Source organism: Humulus lupulus, chromosome 2 (genome assembly GCF_963169125.1).
Source record: "Humulus lupulus chromosome 2, drHumLupu1.1, whole genome shotgun sequence".
NCBI classification, from domain to species: domain Eukaryota; kingdom Viridiplantae; phylum Streptophyta; class Magnoliopsida; order Rosales; family Cannabaceae; genus Humulus; species Humulus lupulus.
Genome location: NC_084794.1, coordinates 286,416,255 through 286,429,093, shown reverse-complemented (window position 1 = coordinate 286,429,093; position 12,839 = coordinate 286,416,255). Strand labels below are relative to the sequence as shown.

At 38.2% G+C, this 12,839-nt stretch overlaps 1 protein-coding gene across 1 annotated transcript; it reads left to right on the top strand.

Moving 5' to 3' along the window:
• Window positions 1-5,166: 5,166 nt before the first annotated feature.
• On the top strand, window positions 5,167-9,211 carry LOC133815632 (protein unc-13 homolog). The gene is made up of 5 exons (XM_062248449.1): window positions 5,167-5,688; window positions 6,130-7,041; window positions 7,133-7,579; window positions 7,666-7,852; window positions 7,966-9,211. Exons 1-5 carry the CDS (start codon window positions 5,167-5,169, stop codon window positions 9,006-9,008), a joined length of 3,111 nt encoding a protein of 1,036 aa, XP_062104433.1. The 3' UTR covers window positions 9,009-9,211.
• Window positions 9,212-12,839: the final 3,628 nt, after the last annotated feature.

The following is a 12,839-nucleotide window of genomic DNA, read 5'->3' as shown; positions in this document are numbered from 1 at the left end:
TGAGGAGATAATCCCAAAATAAAGTGTGTATTAGCTGTAATGGTTGAGTATAAATTGTTTTAGAATAAAAAAAAGGAAGCTTATGATTTTTGCCTAACTAACAAGCATGACAAAAATCAGAAACAATTTTATTACTTGGAGAAATATTACAACTAGTCATAATGGTTTTTACAGTTTGAGCAGAGGGATGACCCAAACTGCTATGCCAAATTTGAAATTGAGAGGGTACATCTTGAAAGGAAAGGAAAGCAATTGAGGAAGGACATGGAGAACAAGAAGTTAAGCTGAAGTTAACTTGAGCAGATGAGGAAGGTGGGTGGAGAGTTATGATCTTAGTGTGATCAAAAGCATAGAGACCCTTTTCGGCCTTTCCAATAAGGAGAGTCTTCTTGGATACATGGTCTTTGACAAGACATGTGTTAGCATGAAATTCAAAGAAGACATTATTGTCTTTGGAAAACAAAGAAACACTTAACAAGTTTTTGGTAATTGAATGAACATGTAAAAGATTTTTAAGAAGTAAAGATTTGGGCTGAAAAGGAGAATGAAAAAATGAATGACCAATATTTTGAATGCTCAAACCTGATCCATTACCAACAAGTATTTGTTCCTGTCCCAAATATTCTAAGCTATTTATGAGGTTCTGTGCATCAGGAGTTAAGTGGTTTGTCGCACCAGAATTGAGATACCAATTGGAATCTGCAACTGAGTTGGGGGTAGCTATCAAAGCTTTCATATTCGCAGAGGGTTGTGAGGTTGAACTAGACAAAGTGCTTGGACCATGGAATTATTTGTCCAACCTATAGAAGCATTGAAGCGCAGTGTGACCAAGATTTTGGCAGAGTTGACAAACTGGTTTAGATGGCCAAGATTGGTTGTTAAACCCTCTCCCATGACCATTGGAAGTACGGCCACTACCACGACCAGTGTACCCACCATATTCTTGAGGATTGTAGTTGCCATGTTGGTGAGACTGTCCTGATCCAGAGTGTGAGGAGTGGCCGCTTCTGTGATTGGGAAAAGATCCACAATTGTTGTTGAACGATCGATTTGCACCATTATGGGCAAGATTGGCCTCTCCAATAATGTCAAGCTCCTTGGAAGACTTCTCATTCCGAGCTTCTTGAGCCATGAGGAGCGCTTCAAGCTCAGCAACTGTGAAGGATTCCTTTCGAATGTTGTACGAAGTGTAGAAGACATCGTATTCGAGTCCAAGTCCATTGAAGATGGCTTCAATGTGATCTGAGGTAGAGACTTTCTCCCCAATGCCATTTAGCAAATCAACGATATTCTTGATCTTTAACAAATATTAATTAATTCTTAAAGAATTTTTCTTTGTATTACATAACTGAGTCTTAAACTGACTTATCTTGGATTTTGTCTGCGCAGTAAAGAATTCTTGCAAGGCAGCCTAGGCTTCTGCTGAAGTTTCAAATCCAATCATCTGATTATTCATTTGATCGTTCATGGAGGAGAGCATCCATGAGAGTAGCAGTTGGTCTTGGGCTTCCCAGTCGAGATATTCTGTGGAGAGACGATTGGCGGTGTGATCGACTTCTATGTTGAATTTGGAGGGAGCTGAATCAACATCAAAGAATCGTTGAAGACGATGACCCCGAACGGCTGTGAGAATCTGATGTTTCCAGGAGAGAAAGTTGTGTTCATCAAGCTTTGAAGACAACGAATGCTTGAAGGAGACATTCTCTTTTGTGCTTGAGGATGATGACTAGTTGGCCATGGCGGACAAAGGTGTAATGACCCACTAATCTAGACTTTTTGGACCATTAACGAAACTATACATAAACTTACATTTTTACGAAAATACCATAATTTTATTAAGTAACTTGTAAAAGAAATAAGAGTTACTTACAAAATAAAATACTAAGAAGGATATGGGATCCCATTGTCTTTAAAAACAAAACATTATTTAAATGAAAAGAATTACATAAGCAATGCGGAAAATACATATAAAACCATAAAAGATAAAATGAGACTACATCCTCGAATCGAATAACGCTCGGCCCCTTGACTCCATTCACCATCGATACACATCCTCTAAGCGTCACGAATCTTACCGCCTCTAAAGCTATTTTCCTGCACATAAAACAAAAAGGAATGAGCCTAATGCCCAGCAAGGAAAATTTAACACATAGTCATACACATAAATTTCATAATAAACGTAACGACATATCATAACACTTAATACATACACTTATTATAATGGCCATTATTACTTGGGGTCCCATAGACTAAACAAGCTTATGCCCATGAGATTAGTGGGGTCCTACTAGCTAAGTATGCATATGCCCATAATCTTTTTGGGGTCTTGTTAGTCAAATAGGGCATAAGCCCAAGCCTACAAACATACACATTCATAACATATCATATTTCATAACATAACACATAAGCAATACACATATAGATTCTACCCTATTTTCCTTACCAAAGTTACCGGGATATGATGGACTGAGTTGGGACTTTTGGAACACTCCGAAACTTATGTGCTTAAGAACTTGGATTCCCTCAAAGACTTGCAAGACCAATCTAACCACAACCGAAATACTAAAGAACCTTACTTCCCAAAGTGTTTGATAAGCTAAAGATGATTAAGCTTTATGACTTTCCCACCCAAGTGTTTAACTCTCACACTCTCCTAGCACTTGCAGCTTCTGAACTTAGAGCAAAAGGTGAATAATGGCTGGGTACTAGGTCCTATTTATAGAGTTTGGGAATGAAAGTATCTTGATTTTACTTGAATAAAAATAATGGCTTTTTAGGTGAAAATAATTTGAATAATCGTTCAGCAGAGGCTGAAGACTCGTTCAAAAGATGCTGGACTTATGAAGGAGTTTGAATGGCTGAAAGGAAAAGAATTCAAAAATGTTTGAACATATGTTGGAGGAGGCGATACATCGCCCCCTGTAGGCGATATATCGCCTGGGCCAGTATGCCCGAGGCGATCGTGCATCGTCTCGTGTTTTCCGTATCTACGTGCTGCGATATATCGCCCCCTATAGCTGCGATATATCGGCACACGTTGAATATTAAACACGAAATTACACATTTTTAGCTAAGTTTGAATGGAGTAAATAGCCTTCACTAAGCCTTCAACGTATTCAAAGCTGCTGACTGACCCTATAACATTCAAACTTTACCCTTATTTAATTTAATCTTCAAAAATACTTAATCCTTAATTACCCATTCATAACACGTGCTTAAAATCCTATTGGTTGATATCTAAACCTTATAGTATAATAAATATAATCCTTAATTATCAGTCATATAATCAAACCTTAGGTTATACTTAATATTCTTAAACTATAGGTTAAACTTAGAAAATCTATAAGTACTACTATGAGTGTCCAAATAATTTCCGGTCTTGAACCAAAAATCCACAGTTACAAAGATAATACTAAACATACTATAATACTACTAAACAATTAGCTAAGTAAAGTTCTTGGATTCTACAAAAGGGCAACGAAATGAGCTCAGAAAGAGTTAGAGCTATGATACCATGTTAAATTAAAGATGAGAACAAGAAATTGTAATGTTTGTGTATATTGATTAATGAGAAAAATACAAGGTATATATAGCTCAGTAGGAAGAGAGCTAATACAAGAAACAAACCTCTAATAGAATACTAATACTGGTGAGGATAACAGAAATTACGGTATATAATAGCTAACAACTAACTACTAAGAGCAGTCACAACTGATGATGTATAATACATTGTCCCTCAAAATTTTGAAGAATCATCACCAAAACATACTCCATTGGATGTTGTAAAATAACTCTATAATTTAACTATGTTACAGTATATTTCTACATTTGGAGACAAGTTTTATCATTCTTCAAATATTTTTAATTATTTTTTTGTACATTACTTTTTGGTCTATCTCTTTCTCTCTCATATTTTTTATATTTAAATAAATAAATAATATTTTAAAATATAATATTTAAATGATGTTAAATGATGTATGATAAAAAACTCTGACTACTCATCGCTTAACAATCTCATCGCAACAATATTCATATCGATACATACCATTTTACAACCGTAGTCTGTCTCCACTTGGGGGAGGCTCTATAGTACTCCATTTTTCAAATTATATTTGTGTGTATTACATATTATTAGATACAAGAAACACATGTTTTCTCCTACATGTAAATATAATTCTTATTTTTAACTTCATTATACAACGCTCATATGCTTGTAATATAATTCTTCCAAATGACTACATGAAATATATCATACTATATTTTTGGCTATATGTAAATGAGATAACAGTAACACCATGACTAAAAAACGAACTATATATCAGTCACAATTTTTTGGAATAATGATAACATTTATTTAGTGAAATATTTGTAGTGTCATTTGGTATAATTCACCAGTGAATACCAAGAAAAAATAGTGTTGCAGACATTATAATTAATAGAAAATAAATATAAATATATATAAATAAATTACATAACAATAAAAACTAAAAACATCAAAAATTAATCAGCGGCAGATGAAATGAGAAATAGTTGGAATAACAATTTATATATATATATATATATATATAAATGATTAATTAATAAAAGACAGTTTAAAAACAAAAAACCTATTTTGTCAAATAGTTTTTGCTAAATACATCTTTGTCGTCCAAGTAGTCTTAGCTAGCACAAACCCCTTAAATGTCTCGTATTTTTCGCAAAAAAGCACAATTAATTAACGTTGGCAAACTCATCTCCACTAATCCCATAATTAATCAAATTTAATCGATTAATTAATCCCTCTCTTCCTTCTCTTTCTCTCTCTTTGGTAATCCACCAGCTTAGGCCTCATCTCTTTCTCTCTCTTAATACAAAACCGCTGTCATAACTAACAAAACGGCCACCACCCCCAACCAGTTTTCTCACATTCTCATCTCAAATATCTCTCTATCTCTCCAGTTTTTAATGCTCACAACCTCTCATCGCTCTCTCCCGTCGGATATCTGACGATCGAGAGAGTGCTAGAGAGAGAGAGAGAGAGATAGTTGGGAGAAGATCAGAGAAGAGAAGATCGCCACCACACGCCGAGGCCGCTCATCCCATACGGCGATGGGACACCCAACACGCCGCGAGACTCTATCTGGGCCATATCCCGTTGCCCGCCCCAACTTCACCGGACCACCAGCCATGGCTGCTGATTCCGACCTCGTATGGCCTTTTGGGAACCTCCACGGAATCGGCCGCGACGACATCCGCGAGACCGCTTATGAGATCTTCTTCACCGCTTGCCGGTCTTCCCCCGGCTTCGGTGGCCGGAACGCATTGAATTTTTACTCCAACAACGACAACAACAATGGTAACAACAATAATAACAACAATGGAGATGGGCATAATGGTAATGGTATTAATGGGCCAGGGACGAAGCAGAATGGCCATGTGGTGACTACGCCAACGAGTCGGGTCAAGCGGGCTCTGGGGTTGAAGATGATCAAGCGGTCGCCGTCGAGGAGGATGGTTTCGGGGTCCAATCCGTCGTCACCTGGGTCGGTGAACGCTGGGGGGTCGCCGTCCATGTCGTTCACGGTGCCGCAGCTGGGCAGACCGAGGAGGCCGATGACTTCGGCGGAGATTATGAGGCAGCAGATGCGGGTCACCGAGCAGAGTGATAATAGGCTCCGGAAGACTCTCATGAGAACTCTCGTAGGCCAAGTACGTATATATATATATCAAAATTTTGTTATAATATCATACGTGCAGGAATATATGGCAGGAATATATGGTATAATGTTCTTGTTACATAAATGGCATTGCAAATAACACCATTCTTAAACAACTATAACAAAACAGAGTACAAGTACGTAACAGAGACTGATTTCAAGTCACAATTTTTTTTTTATAACCAACTGGTTTGTCGTTAGTTAATATTATTATCTGTCATCATAATGTAACTTTATATTAGTAATTTAAAAGTAATGTTTTCTTTACGTATTGTATAACTCATAAAGCATAGCAATATTCTACCCAAAAATGCTTCTAGCTAGAATTATCACCGAATTATGTTCCAAACTACTTATCTACGATAGAAAATAGGAGGTTAGATTTTGCTCAATATTAATTATGTAAATTACGATTAATCTTAATCTTGAACAGATGGGTAGGCGAGCGGAGACTATAATTCTTCCCTTGGAGCTTCTCCGCCACCTCAAACCTTCGGAATTCAACGACTCCCATGAGTACCACCTTTGGCAAAAACGACAACTCAAAATCCTTGAAGCCGGTCTTCTCCTCCACCCATCAATCCCACTCGAGAAGCCCAACACCTTCGTCACGCGCCTCCGTGACATCATACGCTCCAGCGAGTCCAAGCCCATCGACACCGGCAAGAACTCCGACACCATGAGAACCCTTTGCAACTCCGTCGTCTCCCTCTCGTGGCGGAGTCCAAACGGGTCAACACCCACCGACGTCTGCCACTGGGCCGACGGATTTCCGGTCAACGTCCACGTCTACGTGGCGCTTCTGCAGTCAATCTTTGACGTGAGGGACGAGACCCTAGTCCTGGACGAGGTGGACGAGCTGTTGGAGCTCATGAAGAAGACCTGGTCAACTCTGGGGATCACTAGGCAAATCCACAACGTGTGCTTCACGTGGGTTATGTTCCACCAATATGTGGCCACGGCCATGGTGGAGCAGGACCTTCTGTACGCGTCTCACACCATGCTGGCCGAGGTGGCCAGCGACGCCAAGAAGCTCGACAGGGATGTCGTTTGGGCCAAGATATTGTCGTCCGTTTTGGGGTCGGTGCTGGGGTGGGCCGAGAAGAGAATGCTTCGATACCATGATTATTTTTTGAAGGGTAACGTTTCGCAGATTGAGAACCTTCTCCCCTTGGCCTTGTCAGCCTCAAGGATTTTGGGAGAGGATTTCACCATCACAGAAGGCAGTAGCGGCGGCGGTGGTAAAGGAAAAGATAAGAGAGACACGACTGTGGTGGTGGTCGACTCATCTCGAGATCGTGTGGATCATTACATTCGTTCTTCCGTGAAGAATGCATTTGCAAAGGTAATTATACACACACACACACATATATATATGTATATCAGCAGCGCATGAGTAACTTAATCTTAACATATATGTTCGATCATTATGGCAGATAATTGAACATGCCAATTCGAAAGAAGTAAAGGAAGAGGAAGCAAGTGGAGCTCTACTTCAATTAGCCAAAGAGACAGAGGATTTGGCCTTGAAAGAGAGGGAAGGTTTCAGCCCCATACTAAAGAGATGGCACTCTACGGCGGTCGGAGTTGCTGCGGTGACGCTTCACAACTGCTATGGAGCTGTGTTAAAGCAGTACTTGAGTGGGGTCTCGACGTTATCATGTGAGACAGTTGGAGTTCTTCAAAGGGCTGGCAAGTTGGAAAAGATGTTAGTTCAAATGGTGGTGGAGGACTCTGTGGACTGCGAAGATGGCGGCAAGACTATTGTTAGGGAGATGGTTCCTTATGAAGTTGATTATGTCATATTGAACCTTTTGAAGAAGTGGATTCTTGAGAGATTGGCCAAAGGACATGAATGCCTTAACAGAGCTAAAGAAACCGAGGTGAGTAGTTTTATTTATTTTCAATTTTTAGATCTTTAACCAAATTTCGAGCTAAAGACTTAACATCATATTTTATATACATGCAGACATGGAATCCAAAGTCCAAATCTGAGCCTTATGCACAATCAGCTGTGGAGCTAACAAGGTTGGCTAAAGAAGCAGTGGACGAGTTCTTTGAAATTCCTATAGGAATCACTGAAGATTTAGTTCAAGATCTTGCTGATGGTTTGGAGAATCTCCTCCAAGATTATACTACGTTTGTTGCCTCATGTGGTAAGGAATAAAGAAGGAAAAAAAAAGCATTAGATTTACTTGCAAATTAATGACGATCTTATTTTAAATTGATATATAATTAGCATTAACTTTACTTTTTGCTGATTAATTAGGTTCGAAACAAAGTTACGTACCAACACTACCCCCTCTAACCAGATGCAACCGAGACTCAAAGTTCCTCAAACTATGGAAGAAAGCAAGTCCATGCGGTTCAAGCCTAGAAGAATCATACCAAAATGGATTCACAAACGAAGGCCACCATCCTCGCCCATCAACAAGCCGAGGAACACAGCGTCTCTACATCCGACTCAACACCTTGCACTATCTCCTAACCCACATCAACTCCTTAGACAAATCACTTTCAATGTCCCCAAGAATCATTCCCTCCACCCGAAACCGCTTCACCAACACTCGAAAAGCACAAGAAAACTCCTCTTCCACTTCATCTTCCTCCTACTCTTACTTCGAACGCGCACACTCATCAATCCAATCGGCCGGACAACACGTCTCCGAAGTGGCAGCATACCGTCTCATCTTCCTCGATTCCAACTCCGTCTTCTACGAAAGCCTCTACGTCGACGACGTCACGAATGCAAGGATCCGGCCAGCTCTTCGAACACTCAAGCAAAACCTAACCCTAATGAGTGCCATGCTCACTGACCGGGCTCAGGCCTTGGCCATGAGGGAAGTCATGAAGGCCTCGTTTGAGGCCTTCCTCATGGTGTTGCTAGCCGGGGGAAGCTCTAGGGTTTTTCTCCGGTCCGATCAGGAGATGATAGAGGAGGATTTCGAGAGCTTGAAGAGGGTCTTCTGCACGAGCGGCGGCGGTGAAGGGTTGATTACGGAGGGAGTGGTGGAAAGGGAGGCGGAGACGGTTGAAGGGGTGATAGGTTTGATGGGGCAATGCACTGAGCAACTCATGGAGGATTTCAGCATCATAACGTGCGAAACTAGTGGAATAGGAGTTGTGATGAGTAGTAGCAACAACACTGGTACTGGTAATATTGGACTTGTACAAAAGCTTCCGATGCCTCCCACCACCGGAAGGTGGCACCGGTCTGATCCCAACACGATACTGAGAGTGTTGTGTCACAGAAATGATCGAGCAGCCAATCAGTTCTTGAAGAGGAATTTCCAGCTAGCCAAGAGAAGATGATCATTTATATGATGGTCGAATTAAGTTGAAAATTGTTCATAACATGATTTTTTTTCTTTTATTTTTTTGTTCGGTAATATTATTTGGATCATGGGAATATAATTGTATTTTGGTGCATTCATTTCTTGTATTGATCATCTTGATGATCATTTACTTTTAGTGGTGTGACCATAAGAAAATCCAAAGGAAAGTGAGGTGGGCATTTTGTATGGGAATAAAATTAAATGTTTAATTTGGTAATGTAAAGATATCTCAACAAAATTTTGCTGGGTTCGACGGATATATATATATATATATTGTATTTAGTAATTTTCTTAATATACTACAACATGTCGCTGTTAATAGTCATTAGCGGCGACATGTCGCCATTGACGTATAACTGCTAATATTTCGACGTTAATGTCGATTATTAGCGACGACAAAACCGTCACCTTTAATAAATAGTATTAGCGGCAACATTTTCACCCTAATAAATTGAATGTCGCCCCTACTAATCGTGATTCCCAGATTATATTTTGCTCCTAATAGTAAAAAGTCGCACTAATAATATAATATTAGCAGCGACATTGATATTATTAGCGGCAATAGAAGTCATCCCTAATATTTTTATATAATTAAAATAAAATATTTAAATAATATATTTTAATTTATAATATCAAAATTAAATATGTATAAAATTAATAATACTAAAATTAAATATGCATAAAATTAATAATTTATTCAAAAAACAATCCAATAATACAATATTATCCAAATTAAATATCCATACAATAATTTATTAATTAAAAGTTATTGTTTAATACAATAATACATAAAACATCTCAACCCTCGGCGTCCTCCGGATTGTATCCTTTTGGTGTCTGCAGTGGCTACGGTGCCTGTGGTGTGTGGAGAGGCATCGCCCATGGATACTGTGGAGGTAACGATCATCCTCCATGTCCATACATGTATGGATACGGATAGGGCGAAGGTTGAGACAACGACCCACTCATATGAGGAGGCGGGGGTTGGGACGAAGGTTGAGATGGAAAAGTTTGTGCAGGTGTGTCGGGATGGCCTGGTGAAGGCTAATAAGCTGAAACTTGAGACGTGTGTTGTGTCTAAGTTTCAAAAGACGAGCCTACATACTTCTCGAAAAAATCGTTGATATGTATTATGCATCTCCACGTTTGTTGCCGGACATTTTTCAAGTGGAAGTTGTTGATACACGTGATTAGTGGTGAAAAATACACATTTATTGATTTTAATAGTCAAAATAAATTAAGTTTCAATTAATATTTTAATGGAATTAATATGATTTATTTTATAAATGAAAATAATTATATCTAAAAAAAAAAAAAAGAGAAAATGGTATTTTTGAAGATCAAAGCCCAAGAAGGAAGTCCAATAGCACCCAGGCCCGCCAGCTTACTCTTTTCCCAGCCAATCTCCTCGCGCCACGCGTCCGCACCTGGCCAGCAGCTCCAGCCGTCCCCAGCAGCAGCGTGACCCTCCAGCTGCGACACCTGTCCGAGAGCCTCCAGCTCTTCCCAGCAGTCACGCCTAAGCCCCCTTCAGCCAGCAGCCATTCAAAGCCCAGCGAGCCCAACTCTCCCCACCTGAAGCCCACCTGAAGCAACCACATTCCAGCTTCCTTCAACCCAGCCATTCAAGCCCAATTCACGCCCATGCCTCCTTAATATGCTGAAGCTTCCCATTTTTTATCAACCTTTCAGCAGGTCACGCCTATCACATATGAAGCCTCATTTAGCAAAACAAGCCCAACGGCCCAAGCAGTCTCCCAGCCAGCGCCTACATGGCGCACTCCCATTGGCTGGGAGTGGGTCAAAATCCTCCTCTGCCACAGCCACCTTTCAGCTCATGTTTTGTGCACTTTGGGCTTTGCAAATTACCACTTTGAGCTTTAAAGCTCATCTTTTTTGGTGTTTTTGAAAAAGGGCAATTTGACCATACACCAAAATAACTAGGTTAATATTTATAATAAGATTTGATTTTTCAAAATCATATTTTATTATTAATATTTCAGATTTATTTTGTAAACCAACCCAAATTGTTGTTTAATTTCTTTTTAGTCATTTTCTCCATCTATAAATAGGGACTCTCATTTCATATTTACCATGTAATTTTTAGGCAGCAAAACTCTACCAAATTTTAGTCTCATTTCTCATATTTTCTCTCTAGAATCTCATGAGAATGTCTAGCATACACTACTACAAAAATTACATGATAAGTCAGTTAAAAACCGACTTCTGAACGTTCATAAGTCGGTTGGGAACTGACTTCCCATGCAGTGACTTATGATGCAAAAACATGGTAGGTTAGTTGGCGCCAAACCGACCTCTGATGTAAGACATGGTAGGTCGGTTGCACACCGAACTCTAGTGTAAGACATGATAGGTCGGTTGCACACCAACCTCTGGTGTAAAACAGGGTAAGTCAGTTGTAAACCGACCTCTGATGTAAATCATGATAGGACGGTGTGTAAGTCGGTTCCCAACCGACTTATGGTGTAGGCATTTATTGTCAGTTTTAGTAGAACTTACTTATGGTGTTTTTTGTTTTTCATTAAAATTGTATTATGCCAAAACAAATCTTGCTTTTTATACAAACAAACTAAACAAAACAAAACATATATCACAGTAATATAAAATACTAGAATTTGAATTAAATATCCAAAATAATGACGAGTCTTAAGATAACTACAAAATTACTCATATAAGCATTATAAATTATACTTATCTCCAAGAAAGTTTAAGTTAACATTGTAAGTATATCTCCTCAAAACTCCAAGTTAACAAAAGTGAGTAGTCCTATGTAATACTCATCAAATCCATGACGCATTGTGCTCATTCTTCACGTACTTTATTGATCTCATCCTTTGTGTAAGAGTTCTTCCAGCCACACTAAAACAAAATTCCTTGCGTGAGTTTAATTAATATACTTAATCTTGAGGTAAAGCTAGAACTTTAATAATAAATATTTTCACTTACGTTACTAGTTAGCCATCGCATTGAAAACTCATTTGTCATGAAGTCTTTCATAATCCTGATAACATAGAATCCACATTATAAGCATCTAATGTTTTCTAACAGAAACACTAAAATATTTCATTATTAATATTATATATAATCACTAACAAAATACTAAAAGTAAAAAACTTACCTCTTATGATATGGCAACAACCACATTTGACCCAGATTTGAATCAATCTTACGCTTTGATATCCATTCAACTCGTTCTTCTTCAGTGGATCCAATATTTAATAACCAAATTGGCTCAACAAAATGAAAAAAGTGACTGGTCTCTCTTTTCACTAATTGGAAGTATAAAATCCTAAATAAAAAATATATATCTTTGTTAAATTTATAAAATAAGTTATCTACAAACTTATAATGGTTTTAAAAATCTTTGATACCTGATATATAACGATATACATGATGCTCCAATCTCCTCCATAAATAAGGACTCTCATTTCATATTTACCATGTAATTTTTAGGTAGCAAAACTCTACCAAATTTTAGTCTCATTTCTCATATTTTCTCTCTAGAATTTCATGAGAATGTCTAGCATAATAGGCTAACATTCTTAAGAAAGTTAGGATGATCCTATATGCACTATGACTTTGTTTGGCATTTTTGATTCACCATGTGCTTAAAGTTTATAAATTTTAGTGATTTATTTTCTTTCATCTCTACTTCTTCATCTTATTATCTAAATTTATGTTTACTAATAGTATAAAGATTTTGTCAAGCACTTTCTATGTATTATCAAATTAGTAAAAATAATATAGATAATATATTTATCATTTTCTCCATATCATTCATATATAT